The sequence below is a fragment of the Nannospalax galili genome, unplaced genomic scaffold (assembly GCF_000622305.1).
Source record: "Nannospalax galili isolate Female #2095 unplaced genomic scaffold, S.galili_v1.0 scaffold232, whole genome shotgun sequence".
In the NCBI taxonomy this organism is placed as follows: Eukaryota; Metazoa; Chordata; class Mammalia; order Rodentia; family Spalacidae; genus Nannospalax; species Nannospalax galili.
The window spans coordinates 95815-113181 of record NW_008331488.1 but is presented as its reverse complement, the minus strand read 5'-3'; the positions used below and the strand labels follow the sequence as shown (position 1 = coordinate 113181).

Genomic DNA, 17367 nt, shown 5'->3' with positions numbered 1-17367 from the left:
ACCCAGGCTCATGTTTACACACCTGCTCTGCAGCCGGCGGTGCTCTTTTGGAATGATGTAGAACTTTTAGAAAGTGGGGCCTCACTGTTGGAAGCAGATCACCAGGGACAGGACCTTGAAGATGATGATATACGACCCGTGGTTCTGGCCCACGCCTCCTGTCCACTACCGTGTGAACAGGCCACTGTCAAACACTCCTGCTGCAGCGAATGACCCAAATCTCGGAGAGCAAAGCCTTCTTTTCTTAAGTTGTTCCTTTCAGTTATTTCATCACACAACAAAAGTAATAAATTCTAACCGGAATTCCTCACACCACTGCTGGTCACCAAAAGCTCCTCGGTGACGTGACTGCTGCCACCAGAGCTGGCGTTCCTTTTCACCCCCCCGCAGTGGGTTCTGCTTGTATGGTAGCGCTAGCTTCCAATTCAGAGTCTAGAGCAGGAGTTAGGTTTTTCAGGGCATTCATAACTCATGTGCCAAACCCTAAACGTCACAAAGCACCCCCTTCCCAGAAAAGAAGAGTGTGTACATTTTATCTGCTGTAGGGGATGTTAGATGCCTGTAAAGAACAAGAGATGTCTGTCACATTTCTGTGAAACACACGAATAAACCTTTAAGTCATGTACTGAAGGTCTTAGGTCATTGGATAGTTTCTCTGTAGATCTTAGCAAACGCTTAATAAATGAATACTCCCCTGAGTGCAGTACTCTCCCCATATCTGTGGGGTGCATTCCAAGAGACACATCCCCGCCATGGATACTGAAACCATATGCAGTACCAGACTGTGCTACACACACACACACACCAGACAAATGTAATACTTTTCCCACTAAAATGCACCACACGCTGTGGCCGTAACATTTGCAGATTGAAGTGTGACATCAGTAGCATGAATTTCTCTTCACAGTTTCATGGAAGAGTCATTCTCACCACACATCTTTAGCAATCTTCAGCCTGTTGTGTTCTTATGAAGTTAAGTGCTTTCATTTTTCACTTAAAAACAGCACTTTGTGACTTCTCTTTGGAATACCCGGATTGTACCACTGCCCTTGGACTTTGATGTTACTTAACAGAAGCACTGTGATACTGTGATGGTTCAGCCTATTGCCAAGGTGGCTATTAAGTAATGATTGGGCAGGTGGTGTGGATACGCTGGGCGGAGGGATCGTTCACGTCCAGGACAAGATGGAGCAGGATGAATTTATCACGGTACTCAGAGCAGCATGTGGTTTAGAACTTACTCTAAATAAACTGGTTTGAAATATATATTATACAATGTAATATTATATAAAATATGTATGTTTGTTTCTGGAACTTTCCATTTACTGTTTTTGGAGCTTTGTTGCTAAAGTCTGAAATTGTAACAAACACAGCTGTGGGTAAGGAGGGACTGTTGTGTATTCTTTCAACAACCATGTATTTGGCATATCATTTGTGTTAAGCTCTAGGCTGAACTAGGATCAAAGTGCTTGCTTCTGCTCTGTAGTAGAGAAGTTATCAGGTTCAAGGCCTGGGCTTCCATGAGGGAACAAACAACAAGATACAGATCTAGGGTGAAGAGATGCTGCTGATAGAAGAAATAAAGCAAACCTGAGTTAACTTCCCAAGGGGAGCTTGGGAATGTGGCAAGCCAGGGGCAGAAAGGGCCCTGATGCCTGAAGATGATCTGGAGAGATAGCTGGGGTGCAGCCAGAGGGTCCTGGCACTTGTTAGGAGCCAGGGGGATATGCAGGACCTCCAGTCTTCTCTGTCAGGTGCTTCCAGGCCAGCTGCATGCCTGCCTTCTAGAAAGTTCTAGCATTTGCTAGCTCTTCTCTAAGTTATGGCATGTATATTCAAAGTGTGGCAAGCAGTTAAACATACAGTGTCTGGGACACTCCGGGAATGGTCACACCTTGTTAGTGCTGCACAGCCATTACTAACTACAAAGAAAGCCATATTCTGTTTCTGATGTTTCTGCAAAACAGATCAAGGATTCCACATGGACTCAGATTTCGCCACACACTGACTGTATTCCTTCGCCTTTGACCTTTGTCCTTCTTCATGTGCCATTGTTCACATTACATTTGTTAGCTGCTGCCTGTGTTTTGAGTGCCACAGCTCAGGGCTGCTGCCTCTGACCCTTCACAGTAGCAAGTTGCAAGTAGTGCCCCCTCGGTAAAGTGCGTGACCTCCATCCAGCAATTCCAGACTAGTATGTGACTGCTGTAGTTGGAGGGCAGGGTTGTCTATTTTCAGTTGTCGTCAGTGAAAGAGTTGTCCCAGCTTGTCTTCTTTCATGTTAGAAATGGAAATGCTCATTTGCATGCTTTGTGAAGTTTAACTTAAACCCTCATGAAGATCTAAAGAAGAAACTAGTGAAGTTTGAACAGATGAAGAAAATGAGCCACAGGGTCTCAGTTCCTTCCACGGGTTTAGAGGCCAAAATAGTTTGTATTTATTATTACTTTTTCCTTTAAAAAAGAAAGGGTCTTTTCTGCCTTTCATAAAACTAAAAGTCTAACATATATCCCATGTCTTTTGTCAGAGAAAAAGACAAGCGTACGAATCTAACCTCATCTGCCATGGCCTGCAGCTAGAAGCAACAAGATCAGTAAGTGTTGGTGTCTTTGAAACCCTTGGCTAACCGTGGCCCTTGGGAACTTGTGTACCATGTGGAACTAAGGGAAACACGCGGCCATGGCCATGCTCCAGCCACAGATGGGAAGGGAGTCGAGCAAAGTCTGTATTGCTGGCTGGGGAGATGGTTCAATTGGTAAAAGCACCTGCTACTCAAACCTGATGCCCTGAGTTCAATCCCTAGCTCTCACGGTAGCAGGAGAGGCCTGGCTCCTGAAAGCTGTCCTCTGTTTTCTGCATGTGTGCACCCATAGAGATACACATGTATATTTATTTATTTCAAATGAGAATTATTGTTTTGGTTTATGGTTTTCTTTTTTTAATATTTTATTTATTTTATTTTATGCGTATGCGTGTATTGCCTACATGTAGGTAAGTGCACCCATGTCGTGCAATGCCTGCGGAGGACAGAAGAGACTGTTGGATCCCCTAGAACTGGATTTACAGACAGTTGTTAGCTGCCATGTGGGTGCTGGGATTCAAATCCGGGTCTTCTGCAAGAACAGTGTTCTTAACCCCTGAGCCATCTCTCCAGCCCCCTGATTTTCTTTTTTTATTTAATATAGAATGCATTTCTATATCAATGAACATAACTCTCTCATTAATGACTACATAACATAATGAATAGCTTATAAAATACATTAAGGAGCCCATTTCCAGGGTTGGAAAATTACATTCTTTTCTTTAGTCCAGTATTGCCATGGATATTCCAGTGTTGCTATTTTAAGTCACTAACTTAGATTTAGTAGTTTAGTTTCTCACTTAAAATACTGTTAATTTGGGGCTGGAAAGATGATTCAGTGGTTAAGAACACATACTGCTCTTGCAGAAGATCTGAGTTTGGTCCCTAGCACCCATACTAGGCAGCTCACAAGCACTCCAGCTTCAGGGGCCCTGACATCCTCTTCTGACCTTCGTCCTACACCACACGCGCATACACACACCCAGACACACACCCACATAATAAAGACAAAAGTGATTCACTTTTGAAAAATTACTGGTTTTATGGTTCTTGATTCAAAACTACCAGATTTAAGTACAAATGTGTAATCGTCTGCAAATCTGGCATTACCGTCCCTTTTGTCTCCATGCTAGGTACATGTGTATTTATTTTAAAGCCTAGCAGAACATACAAAAAATATGAGCTTTAAAATTGTGGAAATGGTTGATTTGCTTTCCTGGTCAGCGTTTCTCTTGTCTGATGCAGGTCTCAGATGACAAGCTTGTGTTTGTAAAGGTGCACGCGCCATGGGATGTGCTATGCACCTACGCTGAGATCATGCACATCAAACTGCCTCTAAAGCCCAACGACCTGAAGATCCGCTCAACCTTCGGCACTCTGAACTGGTTCACCAAAGTCCTCCGAGTGGACGAGAGCCTCATCAAGCCAGAGCAAGAGTTTTTCACTGCCCCATTTGAGAAGAGCCGGATGAACGATTTTTACATCCTTGATAAAGACTCCTTCTTCAACCCAGCTACCAGAAGCCGCATCGTAAGTCTAAGCCCAATATAGCTTCTGCTTTCGTGTGATTCGGAACCTGCTACTGAGTAATCCATGGCTTGCTTGGGGTGGTGTTATTTTGTGTTTAAAAATCTGCCAAAAATATTATCTTAGTGTAGACAGATTTCTGTTCGGGCAGTAAACAGTGATCGGATTGGTTAGTTCTACCCTGTAAACCACAGTCTGTTTTTGAATTGTCTTAGGCTTACTTCATCCTCTCTCGGGTCAAATACCAAGTGATGAACAACGTTAGCAAATTTGGGATCAACAGACTTGTCAGTTCTGGAATCTACAAGGCAGCGTTCCCTCTCCATGACGTAAGTCAGGTGTCAAATGGCAAGGTCTGCGTGCTCTGCTGCTGACAGCACAGAGGGGCTGGGCTTCCTGCCCTGAGTAAGGGAGGTAAGATCCTGCGAGATCGCCAGCTGCTGTAGGGCAGGAAAGAGCCAGAGCATCATCACTAGCCTGTCGCAGGTATGGAGCAGGTGTGGAGCGAGCGAGGAGTTCCTCTCTTTGGGCAATGCGCACAGCATTTAGATCAGCAGTTAGGCTGTGCGAGTGTCTCTGGGACAGAACTCCTACACTGCCTCTCTCTGCTGGCTGGCCTTGTGAAAGCCCTTTGTTCTCTCTTTTCCTATCTTTTCTTATCTGTAAAGAAGGTGTAATAATAGTCCTACCTTGTAGAGTTGTTATGACAGCTAATTAAACTTATGCCAAGTATTAGTTCATATGAGTGGTAGCTACATACATACTTACTGCCCTGCTGCCTAGAAGTGAGAGCTACTAGCATCACTACTCAAGCATCTTAACCTCTATCTGTATTCCCAAGGGCAGACCCTGATTTAGAATCCCTAAAAATTTAATGCTATTTCTTGGATCGGGTGTGGTCCTGCACGCCTTTAATCCCAGCACTTGGGAGGCAGAGGCAGATGAATCTCTGAGTTCAAGGCCATCCTGGTCTACATAGTGAGTTCCAGGGCAGCTGGGGCTAGAGAGAAAACCTGTCTCAAAAAGGACCCCCAAGAAAAGTGGTATTTCTGTCCCTTTCAGCAGGTGAGGGCCCATTTTTCACAAATGGCTATGAAGTATATATGCCACATTTGACAGGCAGGTTTGTGAGAAGATGATGGTGACGCTCATTTCCTTCTTGTTTTCTGCCTCTCAGTGCAGATTCAACTATCAGTCAGAGGACCCCAGCTGCCCTAATGAGCGGTACCTTCTGTACAGGGAATGGGCTCATCCTCGAAGCATATACAAGAAGCAGCCCTTGGACCTTATCAGGTGAGCTGGAGGGAGCATCCCAGTGGGGAGCACTCAGGTGCCCTGGTGACATCTGAACAGCACAGCTTTTAAATAGTAGTCCGGCCAAGGGAGCTCACCTAGCTTTGCGCTGCCCAGGGTTGGGTCAAGGCTTCCTTGCAATGGATGGATCATCACTTAAGTGTCTCAGTATCTAGCTCCTAGACAGTGGTGGAGCACTGGCCTTACTGAGTGAGGCCTACACTGGATCTGGTCACTGGTACTCAGAAAATGAACAAAGTAAGTCCCTTCCTATCCCTGCAGGTCCAGCCAGTCTCACTTGGCTTGCAGCCCTATCCCGATACTCCTATGATTGGTCTTTCTGGCATGGCCAGCTCCATTCTCAATGATCTCATTAGCACAAACTCTGGAGGTCCCACTATGATTTACAGTGGTAGAAACTGCACATGGTCCCACCATGAATGGAAAGACACTCCCCTCTCTCAGGATCTCCCCAGGGGTTAAAGGTTACGTGACAGGAACTTGGAGAAAATTTTTATTGCATAGAAATAAGTGTTAGATTTAACTTGTTATGGTAAGGCAACACAGGTTTACCGTTTTTCTGCCATTTGATGCCATTTTATTACCTCAAAAGAAATTATGATTGGCTCAGGGTTTATCTTCTTAAAATATCAAAGTGGACTGTTCTAGAAACTTGTATGGTTTGAGCAACATGGAGGATCCTTAGTGTGGCAGAGAGATGAACCAAGAGCAGCTAAACAAAATACAAATACGCAAGCAAAGAAGATTAATTCAAATGATGAAAATAATAAAGAAATCTGGATGGATAGGAAAGTGAGTCAAGGTACCTTTGCGCAGGTGGTATTTGGACTAGGACCCAGAGAGCGAAAAGGATCTGCTACTTTGGGGATTTGGAAAATGTTCTTCCACAAGTAGGGACAGTTTGTGAGGTGGCCCTGAGGCACAAACACATTTGGGAGTTCAAAGAAATACAGAAGACCAGTGCTGATGAGCGAGAAATGGCTGACGCAAGTCAGAGCACGGCACACTGTGGGAAGGAGTTTAGACACCGGTACAATAAAAAGTGATGGTAGTATTTTAAGCATTTAGGTAATTAGGTCGCATTCATCTTTGCAAAGATAAAGAGGATGGATTATGAGGCACAGGGCACAAGGAGACCAGGTCAGAGGTGCTACTGTGGGCCAGGTGAGAACCGGAAGCAGTCGGAATGCCATGGGACTAGAGACCGTAGGACTTGCTGTGGATTGGCTGAGCAGTTGGTTTTCAGGTCTCCTGGAGCCAAGCACCTGCACTTTTTGACAAGTCAGTGCCTACAGTGCCCAACCACTGGGAAATGCTTGACCTTTAAAGTGAGAAGCTTGAAACACCTGCATAGTTTGACTTTTTATTAACAAACTGTTTCCATTGAATTATAGGGGATTTTAAACGTGTGTAAAAGTGAGAGAAGACCATAGCAGTCGCCAGCTCCCATTTTCTGCCCCCTCACTCTGCTAGTCATGTGAAGAATCCCAAGTGTTATTTCATTTCCTTAACATCCATTTTTAAATTACAAGGTCACATTTAAACATGGCCAGAATGCCCGTTGTGAAAAAAATCAGTAATTGCTTAATGCCATCAAATAATCAGTGTTCACATCCCCTTGATGTCTCAAAACCAATTTAATAATTTTGGGGGCCTCAAATCAGAGTCTAAATGAAGTGCAGATGTTGTAGCTAAAATATCTCTCAGGTTGGGGAGATGGGGCGCCATGGCTAAAGCACTTGTCATACAAGTGTGAGGACTAGAGTTTGGATCCCCAGACCCTCATATAATGCCAGATGGGTGTGGAGGCTGCCTGTGATTCCAACCTTGGAAGGCGGAAACGGGATCCCCAGAGCAAGCTGGCGAGGGAGATGAGCCGTATCGGTGAGCTCTGGGTTTGACTGAGAGGCTCTGCCTGAGTGAATACAGTGGAAGATTCTCAGCATCTGCCTCATGCATGCACAACACACCCATGCACATGCACCCACACACAGGCTCCACACACAGGCAAACATGCATATACATGTGTATACCACACTCATACATGAAAACAGAAAGGAAAGAATTAAGTATCTCTCAAGTTTTGTCTTAGACAAGTTCTTTATTCCTTCGGTTATAGCAAGAGTTCTTTGTAGTTTATTTTGCTGGCTTCTTTCTCACCCATGGTGTGGAACATGCCTCCCTGTCCTGCATGCTCACTTTAGTAAATGATGTGATCCTTCTTCAGGAGCTTGATGATTTTGTGCAAAATCCTTGACATAGTGTCAGCTGTTCTATGAGCACAAGGTCCAGTTGTGTCTGCTCTCGTGAAGGGAACAGCCATTAAGAATTGCCAGATTATTTCAAAAGGATTCATTTACTTAATTTGATTAAACTCAGGCCCCTTTGTTTTTGTATTATCTGAATTATACTTATAAAGAGGCACTCTGATCACCCTGTAGATAAAACTTTAAAAGATGATACTTGTGCTTGTATCAACCCAGTTGTCCCTGAGTATTCAGAGCCAACTAGTTTCAATAGCCTCAGAATAACAAGGCCTGCAGACGCTCAAGTTGTTTACATAAAATGAGATCACCAACATCTACAATGCAGCCTGCACAGCTAAGGCTCAAGGAACATCATGCTCAAGAGGGCCAAAAAGATGGCAGGAGCCAGAGGGACAAGAGTCCTGCTGCTGGGTGATGCCTTCCAGACATGACAGGGAAGCCGTACCACTGAAACCTCCACTGTGTGGTAGTCTAACAAAACCTTACAGTAACAGAATCACTTGGCAGGCAAATGTGGATGGGGGAATTTCACAGGGTCCCACTTCTAGATTAAGGAGCTGCAGACAATCAGTGATGCTAAGGGAGGGAGGGTAAGTTTTTTCCAGGGACAAGCTCCCTGAGAGATTATCTAATCTCAAGTGGACCAAATAGCATAGTACCAGCTCTGTGTCTTATGACAAGTGGCATCATGGCAGGCACACATGAGAGGGACAAGCACATAGTGAGCCGGGATGCAGTCTTCTAGAGAACTAACAGAATCTCAAGACTGTCCGTAATTATTCTGTGTGATGCCTACAGTGACCTCCCACTAGGATCTGCCAGTGTTAAGGTCCTACCACCTGTAATGCTTCCACACTGGGGACCAAGCTTCCAGCTCACAAACCCTTTGGCAACACTTTTCCAAACCTTAGGAAGAACATATGAAAGAAAGCTCAAGAGAAAACACAAAAGAACAGGCCAAACCCCTCCTGGTGACTTATCTCCAGGCAGAGTCCTGATCCTGCTGTTCCCTGGCTGTCCATGAACCAGGCAGCAGAACCTCAATCACAAAATAGTGTCACACTTCACCTCCCATGTCCCAGCTCCATGTGGGTCCCAGCCCTTCCTTTTCAGCCTGCTGCCTGTGGCATTGACCCAGCCTTCCAGGGATCTAGGCTGTGCTCAGAGCCACGTTCCCTCTAAGTGCAGTTCAGGAGACCAGCCCAGCTCCATTCCCATCGTGCCATCTCACAGAGGCCTCAAAGCTGGTAACTCCAGATCCACAGGTGGAGGCAGAAGTGAGGTGGTGTGGAAAACGCAGCGGAGCCACAGCCGCCCCAGTAGCCTCTTCCTCCTTCGCTCCCTCCCTAGCCCTGCCTTTCTGTGGTGGTGAGTGGCAGCGCTTCAAGACAGCTCTTTCCCTTGCTCTCCCTCTTCCGATCTCACAGTCCCAGTCTCTTCCCATTTCCTCCAAAGTAGGTGTTTTATCTGTTCATAGACCTCAGAGAAAGAAGACGTGCTGGGTGAAGGGATTAGAGGCAGGTGGATGCCTCAGTCATCTCCATCCCGTTGTCAAGATGAGGTTTTGAGAAATTTGGTCAGAGGGACCTTGAACCACAGCATAGGGCCTCCCCCACCTGCATGCAGCTTAACCTCTCCTGACTTCAGTTACCCGTAATCAGAAAGATGGCTAAGTGAGGTGTTTTGTTTGAGAGACCATCTTCTCAGTAGTCTGTGGCACTGAATTAAAATTCTTCCATTTTATTTGTAGTTATCTCATACTGTACTTACTACAAATGAAACTTTAGCTTATTTATGTTTATATGGAGAAAAATTACAGTTTATATTTGAGGTTGGATGCCATCCAAGTTTTGGGAGATTCACTGCATGCTGTGGAATATGTCCTCTCACATACTAGGACAGGTGATTCACCTTTTCATTGTTTGGGATTGACGTGTTTTCTGCAAAAGAAGTTCTCCAAATAAGAAAGAGCGAATAAGATCTCTAAATAAGAAAATTGCCCAGAATGTGTGACATGCTGCTGGTCTTCATGGAAAACAAGGGGATGCTATTTGCCCCGTGTCCAGCAGTTTGCATCTCCTTGATTGTTTTAATTCAGTCTGCTTCAACAGGCAACACAGTCATAACAGAGAGGGCCTCTGTGTGTGGCACTCTCTGCTCTGTGGTTGAACTCAGGGTCTGCTGTGAGATGAACATGCCGGAAAAGTGAACTGGATAGGGCTCAGCCGCCTTTGCAGTAATGCCAGGATGACGCTGCACGGTGACTGTGTCCTCAAGCTCATTTCTGTCTTCCTCAGGAAGTATTACGGAGAGAAGATTGGAATCTACTTTGCTTGGCTGGGCTATTACACTCAGATGCTCCTGCTGGCTGCAGTGGTGGGCGTGGCCTGCTTTCTCTATGGATATTTTAATCAGGATAACTGCACGTGGAGGTAATGTCTCTAGCTCTGTGGCAACGCTGAAGGGTTGATGAGTCATAAAAGTATTTACTGGCTTTTGACTATTTTGGTAAAGATGACTCCTTGCAGAATGCTCACCGGGTAATATATCCTCTTTGTTCTGAGCATGGTAACCAGTAAACTGGAAAATACTTTTCTCCGATGATCTAGCCCAGCCCCTAACTTGAGCATGCACCATTAGGAAGCACTCCAATATTTTAAGACAGTTCTTTGTTTGAAGGAAAAAGAACGTTGGCCTTGAAACTCGGGTTTCAGAGGAATGCTTCCCACACGCTCGGAGACCTGGGCCAAGAGCAGCTCTGCTTTCTTAAGGCTTTAGTGGGAAAGCTGGGGCTTTTTTTGTTGTTGTTGTTTTTGTTTTTTCTTTCCTATGTTTAGAAATGACTTCACCTTAAACTATATTGAGTCATATGTTAGAAAAATAAGTAAGCAGTTGTGGTTTGGGGTTTTACATGATTAACCCTTACGATGTCAAGGGGGAAAAGATTAAGTGACAGAGAATCTATCTGTGGTTTAACGTGGGAACTCGAACACCGGCAGTGTCTAAGAGGCGGGGGGTCCCTGGGTCTCAGCACCCTGTGTGGAGTGGCACTGTTGTTTGTCTGTTTTTGGTGGGCTCAGTCTTCAGAGTGGATGCAGCACTGTGCTAAGTGTCTTCTGATGGACCACCCTCTATCCAGGTGTGACAGCTCGATTGCTGTTCTGAGCACCAGCGTGGAAATGGTGGCACCATTTTTAACCCCGAAGCATGTCAGCTTGACTCTGAGGCAGGGTGCTTGGGTGACGGTCCGACGTATGGGCACGTTACCCCTTGCACTCACCGGCTTCCTGTCTCTGTGCTCACAATGGCTGTTTGAAGTACTCTCCCTTTTCATGAAAGAGAATTTGGGACTAGAGAGCTGGCTTCACGGTTAAGAGTACTGGGTGCTCTTGCAGAGGATCCTGGGTTCTCTTCCCGTCACCAACATGGCAGCTAACCAGTTCCAGAGGATCTGGTGCCCTCCAGTGGCACCAGGCATGCATGTGGTACCCTTACATATATACAGGCAAAGCACGTACGTGAAAGATAAACAAATAAACTCTTTTTTTAAAAAAAGACAAAAGGACTCAGGGCTCAGTGCTGACGCCTTGTCCTGTGTCTGTCTTTGGCACCTCTACTGTGTCGTATGCTGCTCCGTCCCCCCAGGCTTCTCAAAAAGAGATTTTCGTACTAAACAGGTTTCAGTTTTGTAAGGTCCTTGTGCGTGCACGTGTGTGTGGGTGCATGGTGTGTGTGGTGTATGCACATAAGCGTGTGGGTATGCACACCCCCATGTGCACGTGCAGAACCCAGAGCAGGGCAGCATGTATCCTCTTTTGTTCTCTGCCTTATTGGCTAGAGACAGGGCCTCGCACTGAACCAGAAGCTCACTGAACTTTTCAGCTAGGTTGACTTGTCAGAGAGCCTTTGAGACAGGCACCTACAGTCATGCTCAGCTCTTTTATGTGGGTTCTGGGGATGCAATCGTAGGTCCTTGTGCTTGTAAAGCAAGTGCTGCTGCCCACTAAGGCATCCCCCTCGCCCCTGTGGTTCTTACAGCACCTCTCACAAAACAACCACGACGGTCACACACTACCTGCCACTTCACAAATTATAGAAAACGGAAGGAAGTTTGCGTTCAGAGCTACATGGCATTAATTCATTATTAAACATCTTTAAATAAGAATATCTGGGTTTTAAATATGTCTGGTTTTATTGTATATATTAGAGTCACAGGAATAGAAAATATAATTGAGATCTAAAGAATGAATTTGAGAAAGAGAATGCCCATTTACCCTTAAATAACAGAACTTTGCTCGGTTGCGTCCCCATCCTTCCACTTTGCAAAGAATTCAGTTTCGTACTTACATCCCTTTACACTTGCACTGAATTTTAATCACAGATTTATAGCTGTAAAAGATACATTTAAGTTGTGTATTTCTGGAAACACATATACGCTACTCAGGTGTTCCTTTTCTATAAAATGCCTACTTGAATTTAAATTGTTTAATTTATAGCTTAACTGAGATATTCATATACTATAAAATTCACCCATTTAAAGTGTTGCAATCCAGGTAATTGAAGTACATTCACAGACTTGAACAGTCAGCACCGCTGTCATAGTCTAGAACATTTCATCACTCCCAAAAGAAACCAGTGCCTATTAGCAGTCATCCCCTAACTCCCCATTCCCTTAGCCCCTGGAAGCCACTAATTTAACTTTTGTATCTATGGATCTGTGGTAGACACTGCATAAGTGAAACTGGCGCATGCAGCCTTGGTGACCGGCTCCTGTTGTTCACTACATCACTTAAGGTTCTTTGTTATCGCATTTACTGATATCTCAGTCCCCTTTGGGACCAAATACAACCATTGCATGGGTTTGCTGTGTTGCTTATGCAGTCATCCACTGATGGGTGTTTGGGGCTATTGACACTTGGGGCTATTACAAATATGTCTGCTGTGCACTCATCTCTTGAGACTATAACAAAGAATGGAGTCACTGGAATATCCAGAGTATTTCAAAGTGGCTGTGCCATTTTACATTCCCAACAGCCACGTGTGAGGATTCCCATTTCTCCAGCTCCTAGTGAGCACTTGTTTTCTTGGTTTTATCTTTATATTACCCATCCTAGTTGGTATGAGGTGGCATGTTACGACTGTTTCGAATTTTATTCCTAATGCTGGTTGATGTTGAACTTCTTGTCATGTGTTGAACAGTAGTCTAACTTTAAAGAAATGTCTTTCCAAATCTTTTGCCTGTTTTAATTGTGTTGACTTGTTATTAAGTGCTCTTTATATATTCAGACTAGAAGTCCCTTAGCAGATTTTGTTATCTGTTTGAGCCATTAGAACAGACTGGGTAGTTTCGAAAAATCATAAACTTATTTCTCACAGTTTCAGAGGTTAGAAGAAGTTCAAGATCAAGGTACCAAACTTGGTGTCTCACGAGGTTGTGCGTGCCCTGGAGAGAATGTTGTACCCTCCCGTGGTCTGAGAACGGTCACTGCTTTTTCTTTACTTGCCTTAACTGCTCCTCTACTGTTGCTGGTGTAGTGGACAGCATTTTTCTTCTCACTTAGCATACATTATCCCTCTGCTTCTGGGCGGCAGTTTCAGATAAAGGGTCAGCTTTTACCTCACTGAGGGGCCTTTGTAGGTGACAAGTCACATGTTTCTCTCTGCTGTCAAGAGTCTGTGCTGTGACTCACACTGAGAGGATGGCGGGCCCAGGTTTGAATCTCGCTGAGTGTATTCTGCTCAGAGCTTGCTGAGTTTCCCGGATGTAAAGACAAATGCTTTCACCCAGCTAGGAAGTTTGCAGTCATTCCTCTGTGTTCCTTCAACCCTTTCTCTTCTCCTGGAACGTCCACAGTGTGTGTGTGTGTGTGTGTGTGTGTGTGTTGTTTGGTGGTGTCCCACTGGTCTCTGAAGCTGGATTCATGTTTGTCTTTCCATTCCTCAAACTGTATAACTGCAATAGATACAGCCTCAAGTTTCCCGTCTGCCGAGGACCCCCTGTGCTTGGCTTAAGTTCTTTAATTCAGTAGGCATGATTTTCTTTAGTTCTTGAAATTTGTATAAATGTTTATTTAAAGGCTTTGTTCAGGGGGCTAGGGAGATAAGAGCACTTCCTGCTCTTGCAGGGGGCCTGGGTTATGGTGGCTAACAGTCATTCATAACTCCAGTTCCAGGGGATCCAACGCCTTCTTCTGCAGGCTTACAAACATGGTGCATAGACGTATTCACAGACAAAACACTCACATACATAAAATAAATAAATAAAATCTTAAAAAATAAATAAATAGAGGCTTTGTCTAATAAATGTAGTGTGTTCTCAGGGCCAGGCCTGACTGGGTTAAGGCCATACCCGTCTGGTTTTTGGTGTGCTTTGTGACTTTTATGCTGAGAACTCGGTGTTTTAAATTCTGTGCTGTGGAACTGGAGATCATATTCCCCTCAGGACGGGCTGCTGCTTCCCTTCCCTGCGCTGCCTCTGCTGCTTTTGCTCAGTTCCTTTCCTGGAACGATTCTGCTCTGTCTTCAGGGGGCACTGAAGTCTGTGTTCAGTCAGTGTAGTTGTTAGATACCAGTTGGATTGGCTGGTGAGTTCAGCAGTGCTGAACCTAGTCCTCTTCTGTGCCTGGGTGTGTGAGACACTTAGTATAGTTTTCAACTCAGCCTTCCCTTCTGGCTTGTGCAGAACGTCGGGGTTAACCTCCAGGTCTTTCTAGCCTACACACTGCCCTACGCATGCACGTAGCCTTCCATAATCCCAACAAATACAGTGGAGGGTTTGAAAACCTTCTATGGCTACTCCGGTCCCTAATCTTCCTTTTAAAGTTTGTGGGTTCATCTTTACTGTTATTACTGCCTCTACAGCTGTGATGTTAAATGATGCTTGTGGGGGTGGAGGTGCCACCACTTGGTGGGTTGGGCTGTTTGCACAGTGTGAGCTCTGAGGATGAGGTCTAAAATGACAAAGCTCACAGGAAGCTTTTCCAAAGAGCTGCTTAACAAGTCTGATACTGACGCCCCTGAGGGTGGGGTGTCAGAGGTAGCTCATTCAGTGGCTGCTGGGCCACCCTTGTTCACAGCTAAAAGCTGGGGGGTGGGGTGGGAACTGGTCTAGTTAAAATATTACAAAGCTCTGTTCTTTCAGATTAGCCCCCTCCCCCCATAAATGTTCCTCAGATCACTGCAAGCACTTGGTTAACCTCCAGAGTCCTGGAAAAGGCGAGCTTGACATTTCTGTCGTTGCTCTCGCTGCTTTTAGGAAGGAATGGGTTTTCTGAGCTCTTCACTCAGCTAATTCAGAGTGCTTCCCAGGCCCCTTTGTTCTCACTGGGTTGTTTGCAAGGTCACCCCGCCCGCCCAGCTCTAGCCACACACCCACAGGGTCCATCTGGCAACCTCTTGTTTTAGTTCCCATTAATTTGGAATTCTTCAAATATTCTTTCCTTCACAGAACTTTTACCAGCTTGTGGCCAGTGTAGTCCTGGACAGGCATTCTTGCTTTTTATAAACCTTGACTGTATCAGTAGTTCCTCGGTGGTGTTTGGGTTCATGTTTTGGCATCTCTCCTTAATCTGAGATTATGTGGATATTCTGGTTTTTTATCATTGGTTGGCATACTTGGTATTCTCACTTCTCACATAGAATTGATTTTTATGTCATATGATTAGGGTCTAATTTCATGTTTTTCCATATAGACAGTCTATTGAACCAACACCGTTTATTGAAATGTCAGTTCCCGCCTTCCTAATTTGGAGGCCAGATATGTCATTAGTCAGCTTTGTATGGGCAGAAAGGCAGAGCTCTTTCTCTGAACACTTCATTTTGTGCTGTTGCTGGTTTGCTTTGCCCGTAACCCGTTATTAGCCCTTTATTAGGCTAAAAACTCTTGTCCTGAGTTTTTGCTCTTCCCTGAGATCGGTAGCTCAAACAGAAGACATCTAACATAAATACTTTTTCCCAAACTCTGAGAATGATTGTGTAGGTCTTCACTGTATTCCTGAAAGAGTTTTTGCCACATAAATCTTAACACATCTTGGATCGAATTTATTCCCAGATATTTCATACTTGTTAACCTATTGAAAATAGCATTTTAAATATTATTTCCCAGGGCTGGAGAGACGGCTCATCAGTTAAGAGCACTGACTGCTCTTACAGAGGACTTGGGTTTGATCCCCAGCACCCACATGGTGGCTAACAACCATCTATAATTCCAGTTCCAGGGGAATCCAACACCTCTTCTAACCTCTGTGGGCATTGCATGACATAGGTGCACTTACACACATAGGCAATACATTTGTACATAAAATAAAATAATAATAAAATAAATAAATATTTTTAAAAATTATTTCCCAATCATTACAAGTGGATAGTTTGAAACTGTCTTGTTTCCTTGTGTATACTTTATATATTGATTTTATGTCCAGCAAACTTTGATAAACGTATTCTGAATATCTATGGATTCTAGGCTAGACGAATAGTACAGTGAAGATAAGGATTAGTCCAGTAGAAAGGTTTTTATGTTGCTGTGTCTGTGGCTCAGAGAAGGAGGCGAAGAAACACAATTTCAAATGCAAATGGGTGGGGAAAGGTTTTATAGAGAGTGACAGCTTCAGGGATGTTGTGGAGACAGTTGGGTAATCTGCAAGTGATGATGGTTTGTTTCTTCCTTACCAGCATTCATGGTTTTTTTTCCTTGGTTTCTTTGTGCTGGCAGAGGCTTCTGACTACAAAGAAGTCATCATGGCAGGATCCTTCATTATTCTGAGCTGAAGAAAATGCTGAATGCTTACCATTAAATACGCATTTTCAGAGTAGTTAATGTCACCTGCTCTAGTTTCGTAGTGTTCAGTGCTGCTGTTTGCCATGGCTGGTTGTTGGGCTTTGTTATACTGATAGAAAGGGAAAGGCTTTCACTAAAATTTTGTAGTTGTTTTATTTCTCTTTCTCCTTTAGTAAAGAGGTCTGTGACCCTGACATTGGTGGCCAGATCCTGATGTGTCCCCAGTGTGACAGGCTGTGTCCATTCTGGAGACTGAATATTACCTGCGAGTCCTCCAAGGTAATTTGTATTATTCCAATATTTGCATATACTAATCATTTAAGTATAACATACAAATTACATGGCTTTTGTCCCCTCTGAGGAATTCAGAAAGGCATTTCTCCACTACCCAGCACAGTGCAGTGCATACGTTTATTCTACTTTCATAGATCATGAATTGAGAGTAAATGGCTTATCAGAAGTCTTAGGGATTATAAGAAAATGGCAGGTTTGAAACCACTTGAGTATCTCAAATATTCAAAGAAGAAATCCCAAACTCGGCTATTTTGAGAGGAATTTTTTTCAGCGGTGGGGTTTAATCGTAAGGCCTCACTCATGCTAGGGAAGTGCTCGATCACTGAGCTATATCCTCAAGGAGCCATAGATTCACTACTGCAGATATTTTCCTTAGTTCAAGTGAGTAGAAACCTCAACTTTGTGCTTCTGAAATTTATACTCATCAAACCTACAATTTGTATGTGTGAAATTTGTGTTTTCACCCTTTCGAAGTATACAGAAACTGTGCTTGGAAGTTTAAAGACCTGTTGGTCAGATGCAGACTGTGGAAGGCTTGTTTATAAGTGAGAAAAGGTCTTTGCTTCAGTACATTCTCATAAAAAACATGTGATGCCCCTTATACCAGC

General features: G+C 44.3%; 1 protein-coding gene across 1 annotated transcript in view; it reads left to right on the top strand.

Moving 5' to 3' along the window:
- The window catches only part of Ano6 (anoctamin 6), a gene marked incomplete in the record, with an annotated part of 184263 nt that overhangs the window by 121279 nt on the left and 45617 nt on the right, over window positions 1-17367 (top strand). The window contains 6 exon segments of the mRNA XM_017796495.2: window positions 2528-2593; window positions 3827-4111; window positions 4324-4437; window positions 5286-5401; window positions 9987-10121; window positions 16639-16744. Coding sequence (XP_017651984.1) covers window positions 2528-2593; window positions 3827-4111; window positions 4324-4437; window positions 5286-5401; window positions 9987-10121; window positions 16639-16744 — 822 coding nt within the window.